The following is a 22,002-nucleotide window of genomic DNA, read 5'->3' as shown; positions in this document are numbered from 1 at the left end:
TCATACCCAGTAGATGCTTATTTAAAACCAATAATACTTTAATAAATATCTGTTTTNGTATAAATTTACTCAATACTTTATTAAAATAATAATTGGCATCCATGAATTATGAATAAACACCAATGTATTATGACAGATTGTGGCAAAACATGCAACCAAGTAAATAGGCATATGTATGAATTTGGCCTGAGGTATATTATTCATATAAGGAGATTTTTACTATTAAATTTTGGTGATTAAAAGTCAATTTGATGTGACAAGGAGATAGAGGAAAGTAGCATATCTCATGTAGCATATATCATGTAGTATCAGACTTGATGATTTTACTCATTATTAGCATTTACAATTTTTTTATAAAACTTATATCTACCCTCTAAATTAAGCTATTTGCCGTTTGAAATACAGTAGAGCATCGATTATCTGACCCCCGATAAACTGTCACATCGGTTAACTGACCGTTCTAGTCAGCAAATTCAAATGTCCGCTAGTGATGTGGCGCTACAATATTTGTCTATGTCTTGGCTACTTTAATATTATATTTACATGTTTTAGCTGGCAACACTGGCTCGGCCATGAAAGGGGGCCAGGATTTAAACGAGGCTTAACTTTCTAATTTTTAACTATACAGTAGCGACGATTATTATTTAAAAAAATTTTTTTTTAGGCTTAACATTGATGAAAATTCAACGCAAAGTAGGTTAATAGCAATATACTAATATACTAATTACATGGGATATACTAATATACTATACTAATAATGTATTTTTTCATATTTTTCGGTTATCCGTTTTTTCAGTTATCTGATCAAACCCAGTCCCCAATTGAGTCAGATAATCAATGCTCTACTGTAATTAACAACATAAAAAGTTTTTAATAAAATCACAGATGGTATCACACACAATTTTAACTTTCTTGTCAGGAAAGTTATGCAATTCATTGCTGATTTTTGATTAATTTGATTAATGAAAGGTATAATAATACGTAATAGAAAACTTCATCTTCTGTAACTGATAAAAAATTTTCTAATTATCTCTTTGAAAATTCTAAAATTAAAACTTAAACTTTTATCCTAAAATTCTTTTAATATAAAAAGAAATGATTTTGGCATCTTTATTGCATTTGGTAGATTCTATTGCTCTAATACAATTAGTAGATTGCAACCTTAGGATAACAGCCTAAATTTTAACTATTTAACAACTTGATCCATAAAAAAGAAGAAAAATAATACACAAAATTTTCTTAATTTTAAACCTTATTGACAATATCTAAAGCTGAAATGGAATTTAATTATAATATCACTTTTTTAAAATTTTTGTAAATTTCTTTTTATCAATCAGGAGAGAAGTAATGATTAACAATGATGACCACCCATTATGAATTATCTCAAAGTTGGCAACCTATTCACTGGCCCCGTCTTGAGAAAACTCATATAATGTTGTCTGGCTGGTTTTGCCTCATGCAATTTTTCTTGTAGTAAGTATTTATTATAACTGATTAGTGGGCATCAGGAATAAGCATGACACATCAATAGGGCATTACAGAACAAAGTATAAAGAAGTTCAAAATAAAATACAATTTTCCTGTTTATAGATTCCAGATAAGGATATTATTGTAGTAAATAAACTACAAAAGAGGTTAATATGTGCCTTGAATATAAATGACAGATCAATTTTGTGTCATAAAAGGAAAAGTTTTTGAAGAAATATTGAAAAACATACATAAACAAACCTCATAAAACCCAATAAATTTGTAATGCCAAACAACCACTAGATTACTTTGGGCGATTTTTCCACAATTATATTTAATTAATTACTAAATAATTTGTCACTGGAGGAAGGTATTAGGCACCATTTCTTATTAAATTTAATAATTATAATTAAATCAATATTATTGAAAAATATTTTTAAAAAATAGTTATTTGCATTATAGTATTTTATTTTACCCAAATTATCTTGTAGGCATAAAAAAAAAAAAAAAAAAAAAAAAAGCTACTTCTGATGCCTCCTAAGAGAATTTGTATTGATATTTTTTTGCTAAATATTAATTACTACTACCAATTATACATAAAAATACAAAAATTTAAAAAGAGCAAATAATCAAAATCTCCAGGGTATGTAGATGCAAAATGTTAATGGCAGTCATGTTAAACATGACTGCCATCAGCATTTTGCACTTACACAACCTGTTTTATTACTATTGAAAATAATTTGGTAATTTATTATGAATATAAAGTTTCTTTTTAGTTCTCTCTCCTCTTTTTAAACTATTTTATATTTCTTAAAAAAATTCTTTATATTTACCTGTTGTTTTGTTGCTAAAAGTATGTTCCTGGCAGCTAAATCTCTATGAACAAATCTTTTACTTTCAAGATACATCATACCATGTGCAATTTGAGCAGCCCATAATTTCAAATCATAATCTACCTCAACTTCATTTGGATAATCAAGTAAATAATCTAGTACTGAACCCATGGGTATCAGTTCTTGAACCTAAAAATATTACAACTTAATAAAAAATGTTTCAATAAAAAACATTATAAAATTCCATTAAAAAGAGTTTTCAATAACAAACCATCATGAGTGGTGGACCTAAACATACTCCCAATAATCGCACAATACATGGATGGTCAAGTCCAACCATTACTTCTACTTCACGAATAAACTCTTCTCGTCCACTTTGAAGTTGTTCATCCCTTAGTGTTTTGATAGCAACATCTACCTATAAAATTGAAATATGATACAACAAGTTATTTTATAAAACTTTATTTTTTTTATTGACTTTCAGAATAGGAGAACATATTCATAATGTTCACAATCACAAGATTATTATTATAACTGACACTGATATTATAATTTTAACAAAAAACAATTAAAATTCATATATGATTTTTTTAAGTAAAATATTTAAAAGCAAACATAATGAAAAATTAAATATTCTTAGAAGCATGCAACAGTAGAATAAATGACACAGCTAAAATAATTTCACATCAAGAAATGAAAAATCAGATGAACTAACATTAAGCTGTTGTATCAGAAAAATAAACTATTTAAAAATAAGATATATCAATATAAGAAATTAACATGTATTAATTTATTTAAACTATTTTAATAAAATTTAAAAAATACATTGAACAAAAAGTTTATTATGAAGAAAAAGATTCTAAGTAATAAAATAATAATAATATTGTTCTTATGTCTTCTGTAGTTCCAATTATCTAAATACCATTACCATGAAATTTATTGAATTGACGTCAAGTTATCAAATTTTATAATTCATATTTGTATAAAGTGATTCAATTTTTGTTTTCAAATGCATTCAATGCAAATTTATATTGTTACATTCCCATGAAATTATTAAAAATGATCTAGTCTTAACCAGTTAACAGTAAATCATATAATTTATACATTTAATTATGTAAAATTTTGATATATCACTTACTAATTTTAGGAATTATGTTAAAAATGTAACAATCTTGGGAGAATCATTTTTTGACTGTCATACTTTCTCTCTGTTATATATAACAGCTGAGAAAGTAAAAAGATAGAAGATAAGAAAGAATTTTAATACTAAAACCATACAATATTTCACACAACTATAAATTTAGGTCATAACTTGTATACCCAACTATATAACAATAAATAAATTCTATTAGTAAAAAACAAAACCTTTAAACAATCCAGCAAATCGTTTTTTTAATATCTTAAAAATGCTTTCGAATGCTTTAAGCGATCATCCACAGTTACCATTTTGAATTGAAAGAAAGCATTCAAATTTTGAAAGTGTTCGAAAGTGTTTTTAAGATATTAAAAAAAAGATTTGCTGAATTGTTTAAAGGTTTTGTTTTGTACTTATTGTAGTTCCATTAGGAAAGTATTTATTTATTATAAATTCTATTGTTGCTTATATATATTTTCTGTTATATTGAACTAAAGGTTTTTATTACTCTTTCATCTGTTTGTAAATATATTCAAAATAACTCAATTAACCAAATGACTATTGCTGGATGATCATCCAGCAATAGCCATTTTATAATATCCAGCAATAGTCAATTATATCCAGCAATACCCAGCAATATTTGCAGGCTATAATATAACTACCTATATTATAGCCTGCAAATAATCCAATGACAGTTATTTGTTTAATTTAAAATATTCTATATATTCTGAAGGTTAATTCTATATCATAAGAAATCTACTCTATATTTTAGATAAACACTATAAACAGAAACTGTTGAATAACTTTCAGTATGCCTTCAGGCAAGATTTATTTATTAAATATAAATATCAAAATTCACAGAACACGTAGTATATGATTTTTCATTTTGTAAATGAGATAATTCCTGTGGTCTGGATAATGTAATTAACAATGTGCTTATCTGGTTTAAGAGAATTGCATATTATGTAACAGACAATATATTTTATCATCTGAAAATGAGAAATTATAATTAAAGCATAATTATATACACAGACATTCTAATTATGCAAACATACAGACAACAAGCCCAAATTCTAGTAGGCAAATAAAAATATTGGATTAACTTTTAAGCTAGATCTTTGAATATAATAATTATTATATAACACAGCAAATTTTCATTTAATGTTATTTTGTTTAACAGTATTGAGGAAAGAGACAATAACATTTGTAATCATTTACAATTGTTGTTGAATTTTCTTTATAAATAGTAAAACTGATTTTATGATGTGTAAATTAAATGATAGAGGTTGCAAACATGATTCAATAAGAAACTTAACTCTTGTTTAGATCATTTAGCCTAAGGTAAAATTGGTTTCATTATATGTCATTTTGATTAACATTTCCATTTTCAAAAGCATATTGCCAACGTTAAGTGAGAATTTGCTATAAGAGATAATCCAAATTACACAGTATTATCATATTACCATGATTAGTCAAAGTTCTAACCAGCAAGTTAATCCAGCATTATCATTTATTATTCCACTTATGTACTTTATTATAAACTGTATAAATATATATGACTAAAGTTACAAAAATTATAAATTTATTGCATATTAAATTAAAATAATTATGCATATTTACTTGAACATTATTAAAATTTGTCCATTTTCCTTTCAAAACAGAACCAAACTCTCCTTCTCCTATTGGCAAGCCTAAATCAAATATCAAATAAAAGTTTAAAAACAACACTTAAAAGTCAGAAGAAAGTCTGAAGTTTACAATACAAATGAATCAATTATTGAAAGAAGAGATAAGTGACAATTTTGAAATAATGGTTGTTAATTAATTAATTGGACATTGATCATTTTTATGTTGAAAGAAGATTGATTCTTCCCATGATGTTCTCAGGAAATCTCCTTTCAATATAAAATGTTAGATCTATACTTAAATACTTAAATGCTCAAAACAAGCATTACTTCAAAATTGTTGATTATCCTCTTTTTCAATAATTGATTCAATTGCAATGCAGGGTGTTCCATAAATCTGAAACCATAGAAGTTAGTGTTGAGCTTTCTTTATTCTTTTACAGGTAAAACATGGCACCAACAGAGGGGAACAAATTCAAGTTGTTTTGATGGTGGAGAACCACAGTTAAAATGAAGTCACTTCAAATTTAACAGACTACATGAAATTGCCCTAACACACACAGTTGTGTTGGAAAGCTGATAATCAAATTTAAAGAAATAGCTATGTAATTGACAGAGTTGATCCAGTGTTTTGGCTTGATTTGTGATCAGTCCCAAAAAGTCATTTCAACACATTCTATAAAAATGGGATTTCCAAGAACATCATTCACCAAATCTTAAGACTTACTGGTACTCATATAAACTGCATCTCCAGCATTTAAGCAACGACAACATGGACAAGCACATTCATTTCTGCAAATAAGCAGCAGAAGAATGCAGATACAATGCTGTTTCCATCATAAATCCTTCTCTCTAAGTAAATTTCCACATTTCTGTCAAAGTCAAGTGTCAAAATTCTTGATATTGATTCCCAACAAATCCTCAATGGTTAGATCATTCAAGAAGCAGGATGTCATGATGTGGTGTGGCTCACAGAGCACAAAATTACATCAAAAAAGGGATTGACAATGTAACAGATGAAAATACTTCAAGTTATTGCAACAGGAAGCATTTCCAATCCTATTGAACCAGATGGGCAAAAATTCTGTATGGTTTCAAAATGATGGTTGCCTACATATTACATCTTGACAGTGCATCATCATCTTAATGAGAAATTTTCTAAACAGTGAATTAAATGCTGAAGATACGTCAATTAGTCACCCAGGAACCCAAATCTTACTTTCCTCAATTTTTATTTATGGAACTATTTTAAATCCATGGAATACTATGCAAGATGAAAACCCAGAGCATTTTCCATCTTAAACAACATATTGTAGAAGCATGCCAGCAAATTCTGATAGATATGGTAAAAAGAGTGTTAATAGATAGGAATTATAGTTTTCATCTGTGTATACAATACAACACATTTGTAGTCACTTTAAACACATTTGAAAATTCTATATGTTTTTCTCCTATGGTTCTAAACTTATAGGAAACCCTGTAATAAAATATACAAACTAAACAGTATATTGCAGAGAATAAATACTGTATTTCAAATAGAACCAAGATTTTGCTAATTCACAGCCAATAGTAACCTGCTGAACATTGCCACTTTGTGATCACTGCCATAGTTTTCATATTTAGTGAAAACCTTCCTTATTTTAAGCTGTTATTAAAACAATATTTATTTTTACAGCTGTGAAAAAAAGCAGATTTGGGTTATTTGGTATATTTATTATTTATAGTACAATTTTTTGTTGAAATTTAGCTATTAATTTTTTAATTTCATTGTGGTTCACATTTGTTTCCATGAACTATTTTTTAAAAAGACTTTATACAGTATAGATTAACAGCAAATTAAAAAAACAAAGTTCTAAGAATCATCACTTACATTTACACCATTTAAATCATTTATTTTCTTAAAAAGGTGAGGAAAATTTCCTCACATTTTCAATGACTAAAAATATTTTGATCCAAAGTAATATATAAGGCATTTGGAAAGATGATGGTTTTCAAATGGTGATAATTTCTATTTTTCACAGAATAATGGTTTACAGCTAATGTTAGTTTGATAATGTCAATTACAAGCAATATTTAATGAATATCTCATAATATTATATTACAAATAGTAGCATAATATCTGAATGTTATATTGTTAATCCTTTAATATGTCATTAAGTATAATTCTAATATTTTGATATAATTTAAGTCCAACAACATTTATAAAAACTGAATTTTCAATTCTAACAAAACATAATACAGACAAAAATCTATTATGCATATTTAACCCTTCCCCTCCCACTTGAAGGCATTTCATCATGTGATAAATTGATAATTCCAACATGATGAAAATTCATCACTTTCAAATTTGTTTAATTTTAATAAAAAATTCCTAACTTTGATGGTAGTTCTATATAGAATATGCATNACATTTCTAATAAAATAAAATTATCACTTTTTCAATTCTTACCTTTCATACCCAGTAGATGCTTATTTAAAACCAATAATACTTTAATAAATATCTGTTTTTTAATAAAAATTTTCATTGACCAATTCCATTACTTTTCACTACTATGCATATGTAGCTAGAACCATTTCTAAATCTTGAAACTTATATTTATAGCATATCATCAATTTAAAAATTTTATATAAAGAACAGTACATATATTTTTCAAAAATCTATAAAAATTTGATGTTATAGATATTTATCATTTAAGAATAAAACAGTATCATATTTAGCATTTCTAGTTTAGAAATCATTCAGTATAATGTATTTTAAGAAATTTTTAAAAGCTAATAGTAATTATACTGTAATATTACAAATATGACTGAATATAACAAGCTGAATGGTTGTTATTGAAAGAAAAACAATTGCACATACGAATGTTGCATTCCTTAAATGCGTTTTCTGTGATAATCACAACCACAATTTGAATGCACTGATCTATTTACAATCAGTACAATAAATGACTTGAAATAAAATACAGTTATGTACAAATTATGTATTTTAACACCTCTGATATTAATTTACTGCTTAGAATATTGGCTGTGAAGTAATTCAGACCGTGATTTAGAGCTGAATTAATTTTAAAAATAGTTAAATAAAAAATATATTAAATACTGACTTATCTTTAACAAATTAATGCACTAATTAATTATTTTTACTAACACAATGAATCAATTTTATCCAAAAATTTTAATATCAAGTGATAACTTCTGCTCTTTCAATTAAAAAACAAAAACAACAACAATAACAATAATAATAATAATACTGAAACACTGATTTTGTAAAATAGTCAATGATTTAGTTTTTCAGTTAATTTATAAGAAGCAACTTGCAGAAATTTAACAGAAAAAGACTATAAAACATTATAAAAGTTTCATTATTATTCTAATACTAGACATTAGAATAATATGATATCTTTAAATGCATTTTAAAATTAGTTATATCAACTTTAGTATTCTCAAAAAGACTGCTTAAATATTAGAAAACAATTCATCTGGATCGTTATCACAGGACTGCAAGATAAACACACATCATTTACTTTTTCATAAATATTTATTTTTTAAAACTACTGCATTATATATTTATTTGTAGATTTATTTTATATAGTATTCAATGTATTCATGGTTCCAACAAATATGATCTATTACTCAATAGTTTAGATTAACTTCTGTGTTTAAACAAAAACTACAAAAGTATTTATGTATTGCCATTTCATTTACTCTGTAGTATCATTAAATATTTGTGTAAGTTATCTACTAATCAAATCAAAATTATCTTTGTAATCAGTAATAACTTTTATATAACCTTTTCCTTATTTTAATAATAAATTAAATATTTCCTTACATAATTGCTTCAAATTATATAGATATATTACAGAGAACAGATTTATTATATAGATTATATAAACATGAAAACTTTTTATACAAAACAATGGATACTTTTTAATAGGATTTTGATAACTATTGAAGTTTCAGTTAATTGTAGACAAGTAAAATTACATAAAAATGTGAAAAATTATATAAAGACGTGAAAAACATAAACATGAATATTTTGATATAAATAAGAATTGCTCCTCATTAAATATGTCAATATATATCAAAATGTACAGGACAAACTTTTACTTCAAGCTAGCTCATTGAAAAAGTTAAATGAATAAAAATTATTTTATCTATTGTCAAAGTGTAATAAGATATTACAAACAAACAGTAGGTGATAATAAGCTAATTTTTTTTGTAACTAATTTTTGACATCCACAAACAAAAACTATATAATCATAAACTACACAAAGAAATGTGTATGCAGGATTTTTTCCATAGCTATATGATAAAAATGGAATATTTTACAAAGTTATGAAATAATGTGTCTAGTGACCTTCAGTGACTAATATTAGCCTTGGGTGTTTTCAAACTGAAGCACTAAAACCTGCAGAGCCAGTTGGGTGGAGAAGGGCTAAGAAAACATCATACAAGAAAAATTTGAAAAAAATCACACAGAAATTTTATAGGCAAATTAAATACAGTATTTCCAATATATTATATACCAAGTATCTCCTTATATTAGGTAAAATATCAGAATATTGGTAATGAACTATTTATTCATTTTCTATTTACATTTTAACCCTTTTAAACCGATATCCCAAGTTANCTACTATAAACCCACCTCCCGAGACTTCTATGAGAATGTCCCGGGAAATCCAACTCCAGCTGTTCAAGGTCATCCATTGTGTAAATAATGACTCATCAGTGCCAAATTTCACAGAAAGGCGAGACAATGGAAAATAAAGTTTGAAGCTTTTTCTTCCAAATTAATGCGTTTCTTTCGTTTTTTTTCAGTTTTAAGTATTTTTTTATGTTTAATTAAACATTAACATTAAAAATTGCGGTGTACGCAACGGCGTATTTATACGCCGGCCGTCAAGAATGGGTTAAACTTCACAAAAATACAAAACGTACTATTCTTATTCTATTACATTACATACCAATTTTTAATGATTCTCTTCGTATTAAATTTGGTGCAAAACAAGAATAACCATCATAATTTGACGCTGTTTTCTGGCCCTAAAAAACAAAAAATATTTTACAAGAAAAACAACATAATGAAGTAATTAAGCATATTTTATATCTGTTAAAAATAATGAAGCTATATCAAATCTCACTGATTTTAAAAATGTAAAACACACTTTCTGATAAATATATGCTTTAAAAATGTACTTAAATACAGGTATCCCTGATACAACATAGGTTTGCTCTAACACGGTTTGAAAAATGGGGATATTCCCTGTACAACACAACTTTTGGTTTTGCTCTAACATGGTTTTGGAAATCCTCCATACAAAATTTCACAATTTTTCAGTGTAAACTTCGTTATTTGATTTTTTTTTATTCAAGCAAACGTATGTTGTCTCAAATTTGCCCATACATTTTAGAATATTGAAATTTTAAAATTATTTTGTGCTTTTCATCAGGTTTACTTTAATGAAAACTGGAAACTGATGAAGAAAACTGATGAAGAAAAAATTGCACTTTCCTATCAACCAGGTGTCGTCATTGTTGCTTTCAGACTTTAGCCCTTAAGACTGTCACTGTGTTTTCTTTTTATAGACTAATCTTCATATTTTTTACTAAATATGAAGATTAATCTATAAAAAGAAAGTTTATTTAAACACTTAGGTGTTAAACGTTTTATTTTCCTGGCTGTTATATAAAGGGTGTTTATAAATGAATGGCGTGGTTTTAAAAATTAATAATAAATCTATTTTTTACCTTATATGGGCAAACCTTACAGCATAAGCAGTGGCAACTGTCCAAGTTTTTTATGCATTAATCACAATATGTGCACCCTTCAATCCTTCAATATGTGCATCCATGGTCACACGACACACATTTACACGATAATCAAATTCTTCCCATACATGGTGTAGCATGTCCTCTGTGATGGTTTGCAGTGCATCCTCAAGGGACACAAGCATTGACGGTACATAAACTTGGACAGTTGCCACTGCTTATGCTGTAAGGTTTGCCCATATAAGGTAATAAATAGATTTATTATTAATTTTTAAAATTGCACCATTCATTTATAAACACCCTGTATAACATTAGGAAAGTATGACAATCGGTCAAAAAAATTACCCCCCCGAAGATTATTTTTAAATGAAGGTAAGCAGTCATTCATAAAATGATGAACAAAATACAGTGGTATCTTGATACTTGAATAATTCGGTATTCAAATACAAATTCTGGAGAAAAATCACTTGAAATGCGACTGAACAAATGCAACATGGTAAAACAAGTTTTTGATTAATAATATATTTTTATTTTGTCATCCATAAAAATTTTTTATGATAAAAATAAAAAATATGAAAATGTTACCAACACTTCTGATCAAGATTGACAAAAAAGCTGAGATGACAATACTTTGTAAAAAGAAAATGCCCTGGTTTAACTAAAATTAATATTACTGAGGAGACGATGATTTATCTTATAATACAATACCAGGCTATAAACAAAAATTCAATAACTTAATCTTTAATTCCTTAGGTTACATGAGCTATAGTGCAATAATACTGGTTGAACACAGAATCAAAACATGTGTATACAGAATGAAGTTCGAACCAAAAGTGAGTTTTTTGAGTCAAGTTGCCAGGTCTGTTAAGTTTGGAGTTCCTCCTGGTGGCGACTTTCGAATGACCAAAGGTGTCGCCACACCTTTATATACATTCAAATACATACTTTTCAAGTTCATTTAATCAGAAGACATTAACTTTCAAGTAATCATGTTAGCAAGACAAACACTACATTGTATGTTGTATGTTACATATCATTTGAGGATGACAACTTATACTTTAGTTACAAGGAATTCGGTATTTAACAAATATCTAGACAGCATTTGGCTTGGGATTTAATAACAGAAGTATATCTGTTTCATATTTAGAATAGAATAGAACTGACATACTGAAGTCAACATAAGTGAAGATAACTACAGTAGTTCCACATATAACAAGTTAATCTTGATGGAAGTTTCCTTATTCTTCACTCAAGAATACAAGGTTTTTAAGAAAGAAATTCAGATGAAACTTTAAGAAATGAAGTTCAAACTCATATTGCAACAAAAGTGTTTAAATGCATCAAGCATTTTGTTGATATTTTTGTATAATTTGAATCCTTCTAATTATTATGAAACTTTATATTATCAAGTTTAAAAGTTTGTCATACTGCATTTTCTATTGCATTTTAATTTCAAATATATTATCATGCAAACATTTCTTGACATCAAAACTAAATATATCATCTTTCATCTCTTTTACAAGAACTAGAAATTTTTCACGTGTGTTTAAAACAGTCACCTTCTTTATTTAGAACAGTGTTCTGCAACCTTTTTCTACTTGCAGCACACCCATGATTCAACACTGCACACCAAAATGTTATTCCCCTGAAAAATGTATGATATGATACTATTAATAGAATTATGTAATGCCACTAACCTATTATTATTGTTATTAAAAGACATCAAACCTGTGAGCAAACTTATTTTACATATAATTTCTTAGAATATGTAAAAATGCGTGGCTTGTAATAAAGAAGAAACAATCATTATTTTATTTCATCAGTGTTGCGGCAGAGAATGAAATACAAGCTTAAGAAACACAACAACTGTGATAAAAATATATAAATAAAACTTGAAATTAACAGAATATATAAAAGTTCACGTCACACTTTTCACCTTGTGATGGCGCACCAGTTGTGGAACATTCATTTAGAACATTCATAAATTGTTTCATTATCCCAAGCTTAATGTAAAGAGGAAGAAGAATTACCTTAGGAAGAGCAACAAGATTTGGTTATATAATATTTTTTTCAAATCAACCAATTTCTTAAAGTCAGTTAGTCTCTCTGGATCCAGTGACAAGATCATATTGTAATGTCTAGTCATACATAGCATCAATATTTTATATATTCAGATTGCTGATTCAAAAGCATAGATAAAACTATGAAACTGCCAATTTCAAATAACAAAAATCTCTCTCTATATTCTAGAAATATATCAAATATTGCAAAATAAAGAAATCTTGAATTTCCTCTTTATAAGTCAGTACTTTTCTGATAAATATCATACAAAAAAAATTTGTAAAAATATACAAATTAGTAGAACAGAAAAATGTATGTGATAAAAAAAAACTTGCATTCACTTTGGACTTGCAATGCAAAAATTACTCTTAGAATGTTCATCTATTTTTTGCAATGAACATGTTGCAGACTAGTCTTATAGTTATAGATAGTGATTGTTTTAAGAGTAATTATAAAGTCATAATTACTCTTAAAACAATTATTATCCACAACTATAAGACTCATTTTGACCATAATGTGACTATGATTTTCTTTTATTATTTCAATTCAATCTTTGTTATAAGTTATTTTATAGCCAATACATATATAATGTCACTATTCATAATTAGATCTGTTCAATACTGAGTACTTGTAGCTAGAACTATATTTAAGATGATCAACACAAAACCTTCCTCACTTATTTCTAGCCGTATATACAGGAGTATGAACGTTTTCGGACTTTTTAATAAGCCTTCTTCAGGTATCCTGTGGTCTGTTAGAGCGTCAGTTGGTAGAAGTTTAATAATCGAATAATCATAAATTATTCTCTAATCGGTTTATTTATGATTCAAACATTGTTTGATACAGTTCACGGCCTCTTTGACATTGTTCCAATTTTTTAAATGCAAGTTCAGCGATCTATCAGGAAATCTCCTTTAAATATAAAATGTTAGATCTATACTTAAATACTTAAATGNGAGCGTCAGTTGGTAGAAGTTTAATAATCGAATAATCATAAATTATTCTCTAATCGGTTTATTTATGATTCAAACATTGTTTGATACAGTTCACGGCCTCTTTGACATTGTTCCAATTTTTTAAATGCAAGTTCAGCGATCTATAAAAGGATATTTCATCATTCGTACTCCTGTATATACGGCTAGATATAAGTGAGGAAGGTTTTGTGTTGATCATCTTCAATACTGAGCCTTATCAAAATGAGCCTAATTATGATCATAATGACAAGAAAACTTGAGACCAACTAAATAATACAAATATATTGATGCAACATGATAAAAGTCTAATATAAGTCAAATCAAATAAATATCTATATTCATTAATTTCAAGGTTAACTAATATTTAAAAAATTACAAAAATGTGATTGAAAGACAGAATTGTATACTATTTATTTATTTATTTTTCAAATTGCACATCATCTCAACAACTAGAAATGTTATACAGTGGGTGATTGGTTAATGAACAAATCAGATAATAAACACTTTCGCAAATGATTTTTATATTAAGACAACGAACACCTTACAGAACAAACACAAGAAGAAGCAACATAAAATAATGAATACTGATTGGTCTTCCCTTGTCTTCAGGCAACAATTCAGAACTTTTCGGAATGTGGGAGACGTCAACATCAATACTCAACCCAGTATATACTGATCGGATAGTATTCCTCCAAACTTTGAAACTCTTCCTTGTAATTCCAGCCTTTTATTTTCCTGACAGAAACAATTCTTTTATAGTATTCATGAGACTGTCGGGCGGGCACTCGTTAAGTTTTGCGTTGGTTTTTATTTTCGAAAGTTGAGAGTATAATAGCAAAGGTAGAGAATAAGCAGATGTCTGATGTTGCTGGGAAATATGGCTTGAACAGGTCTACAGTAGGCTGCAGTTCAAGCTTATATAAAAAAGATACAGAATAATAAAGAAGACTCAAGCTGCTAAAGAGTAACAAAAATGACATCTGAGAAATAAAGAACATTGAAGAGCTCATGATAGAACCTGAAACAGATCTGACGACAGAAGAACACCAAGAACTCTTGAATGAATAACACCAAGAAACTTGGCAAGATATGTTTTCTTCTGAAAAAGAGGATTAATGCCAATATCTGTTATTAAAGATCCTTTGAAGAAGTGAGAGGATGTCAGAACAACAGTCTTAGAATGGCATCCAAACCAGGTTGAAGCTTGGGGATTTCTACAATTGCAATGCTATTAACTACTTACGAAAAATCCTGAAGAAGAGAGAAAAGCAATCGACATTAGACAAATTCTTTAATCCTTTCAAATGGAAAAAACATGACTAATAAAAACGCAAGACTGTGTATGTATGTATTTTTATTATTACAAATAAATAAACATAGTAAGAAAGTATATATTTTTTATTTTTGGGGGTCTCCAGAATGAATTAATCAAATTCCCATAGAAACCTACGGTAAATCAATAATCAGTTAACGAACAATTCGAATAGCAAACAAAGTCTTGGAATGGATTATGTTCATTAACTGATCAACCACTGTATAGTATTTTATAAATTATTTTCTTTACAGGTGCAAACATTATTACAGGTGCAAATATTATTACAGGTGCAATTATCACAAAACCCAGACATATAGGTCCAATTCTCTGGTTTTGAGTCTCTTCTTTATCAGCTTATCTGAATTAGTTACAATCACACATGTTCTGTATTGCAAAAGAACTTGAGCTCTAGTACCAGTCAAATGTCTATTTTCTTTTACTGGTAAGTTTAGTTTTCATTTTTGTCACCATTTTAAATTTAAATCATATATTCTGCATATTTGAATACTAATTATAATTTTGAGGCGTGCATTTGCATTCCTCATTCAAATTTTGGCTGTGTTCTTCATTTTAAAAATTTCTGTAACTGTAGATGAAATAGTTGAATCTTAAGAAACATTAATACACAATGACTTTCTGACTCAACTAACATTTTTTAAAACACATTATACAGTTGAAACTTGATAACAAAAAGTTTATAACTAGCAAATATTCAAAACAACTAACATGTGATTATTTACATCCTAATATTGACTTTACGTAGGTTAATCATAATTAATATTAAAACAACAAACTTTACATAACTCAATTTAACAGAACTAATAAGAAACATTAAAATTATTAAAATCTAAGTTAAATTTTTTAAACTCTCATATTCAAAATAAGATTAAAATAACTAAACCCAATATAGTATCATAATTAAATTGTTATCATAACAATCATTATTAAATATAAGTTGATACTTACTATATTATCAATTTCTTCAGGATAATTTGGAATTTCTATAATAAAATTTAAAAAAATTTATTTATACATATTTAAATTTATACATGCATAAAATACAAGTATTTTCACTTAAATTGTATGTTTATATAATGTAACAGAACTAAACAGTATTACATAAAAATCCACACATTATATATACATATATATAAATCTTAGCTCTTCTGCATTCCAAAAACATTTGAGATCTAGTACTAGTCAAGTGTCTGATTAATTTTTTGATTGTTATGCTTTATATTATGTTTTAGTTTTTATTTTATTTCTTCACAATTTTAAATTTTAAATTATACATTCTGTATCAACAATTTTGTTATCTTCAACTTACTTTTAAATTTTAAAAACAATTTACTATTGAAAAGCTATAAATTTGTTAAATTAAATTAAAATTTGTTAAATTAAAAATTGCTAAAAAATATAAGCAGAACCTGGATTTAGCAGATATACTTGGATCTGATGACTATCTGCTTAGGCAGATAAACATTAAAAATTACTATATATATTTTAAACACTCAATGATTTTTTAAATAATCATTAATAGATTTTCATGAACTTATCATGAACTTATTTCTTATCATTAAATTTAGGAAGATGAGGTGCATCTTTTTGTTACTCCCCTTTTTTGTCACTTACAAAAGAGACTTGTTTCAAAGTATCATAAGATGGTTCTTTATTAAGTGTACAATTATTTGGAGGGGTATCAGTTTCCCTTTTGTACTTAAATAAGGTATTTTGTGTATTTTTCTACTTCTATTTAAAAATCTGAAATTAAATTTGTAATTAATAAGTTTTTTCATATTTAAGTATCTTCCTCTGATGTAAAATAATAAAGACAATTCACAATTCCAATGTTCATGAAGGTGAGAAACAATGTAATAGTGACATGACAATTTAATGGTTTAAAAAATGCCAAAGATACCACAAACCCAAACCTGAAGACATTAGTAAATAGTTTTAAAGATAAAGGAATTATAACCAATGATAGTATTCTGAGATACAAACTGTGTTGTTACCATAAATTGAACGAAAAACATCTCTCTTCATGGTTTTCATTAAATTTACAAAACATATTTCCAACAGGAAAAAAAGAACAGTTTTATTTTGGCATCATTAAATTCTACAAAGAACAATGCAAGAAAAAAGAATAAATTTTCAAGTGAACTAGCTATAGCTTTAATACATGGATTGCTCTTAATTATGATAAATCATCCAGCATTCAAAAACTTTCTAGAAACTATACTAAACACTTAATCCCTGACCAAAACATGCTAAGGAAAAGCTATGTGCAGCCTGTATATGAAACAACTTTAGAAAAAAATTATAAGAAACAACCCAGTTTTTTTATTTTGGATAAAACAACAGATTTGCTAAAAAAGTACATGCTAAACTATCTCTACAAACTCACAAATTCTCTGCTGTTTTTCCAAGTAATGCAATCATCATTCACATATCTTTTGTAAAATACAATATCCAGAATGGAAATTACATTTTACAAAAGATATGTGGACAATGTTTGCATTATTTGGAAAATACATGTTGAACGTTCTTGTCAATCTATTAACAAGGGAGCCAGTACAACCTATACTGTTAACAGTTTATAAAAAAAAAAAACAACAACAACAACAATTTCCACAACTGTTATGCAGGTTTTCAATGATGTATATGCCAAAACTGTGGAACTCTGTTGTTCAGTATGTAAAAGTTTGATGACTTGTAACAGACCAGGCATCATACATAATGGTAAGTGCATGCTCAGATATAAAGCTAATGTATCTAATTCTGAGATATACCACTTGTCTTGCACATTGTCTTAACAGGATATGTGAAGCAATTAGGGAAGAATTTTCTTCTGTCCACAATTTCCTTTCAGAAATGAAAAAGGCTTTGATTAAATGTTCTGCAAATGTACATCTGTATAAAGGATAACTGGCTTGCTATTTCCAAAACATGCTGTAATTACCAAGTGGGGCACACAAATTCAAGCAACTTGTTTTCATGCTGAAAATTTCCCATCCATGGGAGCATTCCTTAATAAACTGGATGAAAAGTTTTTGGCTACTGCAATGAAACTCAAAAGTCTGTTGAAACAAGAAGCTGTGTTAAAGGAATGCTACATTGTTCATTCACAAAAGTTCCTGTGCAGCTCAGTTTATAGGCTAGAGGAAAGCAGTCTATCTACTTAGAAACAGCGCCATATTTTTAAACATGCCAAAAACCAGTTGGATTGATTGGTTTAGAGAAACTGGAAGATTCTGAGCAAAAATTTGGATATTCAAAATATAATCTCTGTCTTTTCAGTCACATATCCTGGCATTTTTAGTGAAAACCAAATATACTCTTCTCATATCTGTTAATGTTGGGAAATTGTTTTCACAGTTCAAAGATTTACTTTCCTTGTGACATCTGTGGATGACCAAGGAGAGTGTAGAACAGCAGTGTTTGCAAGTACAATGCTTTTCTATTTGTAAACTAGGAAAAACTAATAAATCAGATTCTGTTAATAATAGTAAAGTAATAGAAAAGTCAAATCAGAACTGATTTGAATTTTCTATCATTTTCTCAAGTTTTAAATGCTCTATGTATTCTTTTAGGAGCAATAAAATGATAATTTTGCTTTTACATGTTTTTAGGAGTATTTTTCACAAAAATCCATCACTCTTTTAGCACTTTAAAAAATATTTGCACCTCAATTTCCAAATTTAGTTATGAATATATGATAAGTCCTACATGCTATTAAATGTTCACTACTATATAGCAAATTGTCCAATTATGGAAGTTTATCATCATTTCATATTGAATATGATTGTTTATTAAAGTTTATGCATCATGCATTATGTACTGCTTACTTGCATGCAATATCATAGTGATAATATCTGAATCAATAATGCATGGCTATTATTGTTTAAAATAATCATCAATTGATCTAATAATCATTCATTTATAGCAACAACACTTTCATCTGCATAATAAGAACAAAATCAGAAATAGCCACATTTATATAACTATTTTATGCAATGATTAATTATTATAATTTGGTACTAAAAGCATTTCGCATCATCTTATGCTAATTTAATAATTATAAATTAATAGTTAATTAATTTAGAGAAATCTAAGAAAGTACCTGGCCTCAATGTACTCTTGCAAGCTAGTCAGGTAGCATTGCATCAATTATGCAATCTATAGTTTCAAGCATATCTGTCAAAATTTCCAATACATGATTCATTTCACTAATTCTACTTTTTTTTAAATTGTTTTCTTCAAAATTTCTTAATTCTTCTTTCCATTATACAAAGTGGAAAATGCTGGCATCAGTCTACCAATGTTTGATACTATGTTGATTCATATCAACATTTGACATTCAAATGCTTAGGTTCAAAATAGTTTAAATAGTTACAGCTAAAGCATCAAGTCTTACACTTTTTATGTTATTAATATTTAAACCATCAAACTCAAGCATTTGAATCTGATTTATTTTAGAACAACATCAATTGAAGAAGCCCAAGCTTATATGAGTGAAAGGACTTTTAAGTGTATGAGTGAAAATATGTTAATTAAGCATTGTTTAACTTTTAAACAAACTGTTTAGTGTTGTGGATTATTTAAACTTTTTTTGTATGGATTGAATCTATATGAGATAAAAGAAAAAGTTGATTCAGTATTTGTAATTCTATTTTATTATAAACTGAAAATTCATAATTGTAATATACATATATAATGTACATATTATAATAATTATTTTCTTCTAATTAAAATTATAATACTATTACAAATCATCTTATTTCATCAGTGTTGCAGCAGAGAATGAAATACAAGCTTAAGAAACACAACAACTGTGATAAAAATATATAAATAAAACTTGAAATTAACAGAATATGTAANTGTATTTTGATTTTTTGCTTAAGTCTAATTTCTTACTTTATTAGAATTTATTTAATTTCTTTTTAAATAATTTATGTAGGTAAAATAGAATTCATTAGTTTAAAAATAATCATATCATAAAAAATAATTATTTATTTATTCTAAAAAAACATCAACTTCCTTTAGAACATTAAATATGTAGATAATATAATTCCTTTTGTTATCTCCAAATTAATCATAAAAAACAGATTTAATGTTATTGCACATTGAACTTTGATTAAACTTCTGAAAAATAATTTTTGAATGCAATATAGCAATAAATACAATAATAATAACAAACTGAAATTATATTTTCATGTGTTACCTGATTTTAGAGGAATGGATAATTGAGTAGGAAGACCATCAGCTAATTTGCTATAATAATCCAAAACATGTTCTAAACTTTCAAAATAAGGACCATCATCTATGAAATAAAATTTTTCCTAAACATAAATAAGGAAAATAAAAAAAAATAAAAATGTACAGGCAGACAGGATTTTGTTATATTTACAATTTGAAAATAAACAAGAAAAACAAATTATAATGATGAAACAAATGAAAAAATAAAAATAAATAAAAATTTAATTTATAGATATTTCTAGTATGTTCATACAAAATCAATGATTTATAAAACATAATTTCCATTAATATATAAAGGATTTATAAATTATCATCATTCATATAAAATCAAGAAACTCAATTTGTTTTGAAATTAAAAATAAAACTTTATAAACAAATTTAGATAATAGGATGGATGGTGAAACCTTTTTTATTTATTGAAATGTTCATAGTGCACATTGTGCAACAAAATGACAATTTTGATCAAATTCCTGAATCTGTTTTTTTCTGTTGGCTCTTCAAAATTTATATTGAACCATTTCCACACACACACACAAAACTTTTTGCCAATTTTTATTAGGAAATAGTATAAATGTAATCTTATATTTTTATGAACTTCCTAATTATTAAATTAATCTGATATTTATATTACTATTACTTTATCTCATTTCCAGTTGCTATCTGATCTATAAAATCATTTCCTTCTACCATATATTATATTAAACATCACACAAACATCTAATATCTTAATTGTTATACTAATCAATGAATTAATTTGGAAAGTACTGTACTTGATCAAATATTCTTGTATTTAACCTAGTTAAGATAATGAAAGTTTCCCTGATGTTCAACTTTTTGCAGGGATCATTTTGTAGTGTCAATGTGATGATTGTTTACAACACTGTCTTTTATAACAATTGAATGTCTGTCCCAAATAACTACAATTTTTCAAAGCAGATTTTTCTGATATTGTCACATAGTTTGACATTTGACAATCAATTAACTATATCATGACATTTTTATTCTGTTCATAAGAATCAAACATGGTTAATGTCTAGAAATAAAAACATTATCAGTCTAGATTTTGAATTAATTTTAGAAAATTATATATACTTGTAAATCTTCTTTCATTCCTTTAAGATCAAGTCCTTTAGAAACAGAATCCCAATAACGATATCTTTTAATATCTTGAAATCCAGCCAGAGGAAAAACAATATGATGGCTAGCTAAGATTTGAACATAATTTCTTAATATTTTAATACTGTATTTAANGAAAAGAACTCAAAAAAAAAAATACAGATTATTTAAAACAATTCTGTTATGAATCATAATTACTAAAATTTTTTATAAAGAATTCAATTTTTATTTTTCCATTTTGTGAAAAAATTAACATCCAAATCTAAGATGTTACAAAAAGAAGATTTATTTGATAAATTTTGAATTTATTTTAAAATTAAGAATAGGACTATTTATAATAAAACAAAGTACTGTCTTTTGCAAAGTGAATTGACATTTGCTGTAAAACATGTTACATAATAAAATTAATTTAAAACTCTTTACAATTAAAAACATATTTTAATTATTAAGT

General features: G+C 26.7%; 1 protein-coding gene across 3 annotated transcripts in view; it reads right to left on the bottom strand.

Annotated features, from left to right (window-relative positions):
- Positions 1 to 2,257: 2,257 nt before the first annotated feature.
- The window catches only part of LOC111636487 (tyrosine-protein kinase shark-like), a 78,519-nt gene continuing 58,774 nt past the window's right edge, over positions 2,258 to 22,002 (bottom strand). For all 3 annotated transcript variants that reach the window (XM_023381747.1, XM_023381749.1, XM_023381748.1), the window contains 6 exons: positions 20,401 to 20,518; positions 16,146 to 16,180; positions 10,025 to 10,103; positions 5,056 to 5,126; positions 2,572 to 2,718; positions 2,258 to 2,489 (listed from right to left, as the gene is read on the bottom strand). In XM_023381747.1, the coding sequence (XP_023237515.1) occupies positions 2,259 to 2,489; positions 2,572 to 2,718; positions 5,056 to 5,126; positions 10,025 to 10,103; positions 16,146 to 16,180; positions 20,401 to 20,518 (681 nt within the window). In that variant the 3' untranslated portion in view covers position 2,258. The remainder of the gene's footprint in view (positions 2,490 to 2,571; positions 2,719 to 5,055; positions 5,127 to 10,024; positions 10,104 to 16,145; positions 16,181 to 20,400; positions 20,519 to 22,002) is intronic.

Source organism: Centruroides sculpturatus, unplaced genomic scaffold (genome assembly GCF_000671375.1).
Source record: "Centruroides sculpturatus isolate CEXI.00-Female unplaced genomic scaffold, Cexi_2.0 scaffold1044, whole genome shotgun sequence".
NCBI classification, from domain to species: domain Eukaryota; kingdom Metazoa; phylum Arthropoda; class Arachnida; order Scorpiones; family Buthidae; genus Centruroides; species Centruroides sculpturatus.
Note: the sequence above shows the minus strand (reverse complement) of the source record. Positions and strands in the feature narration are given on the sequence as shown.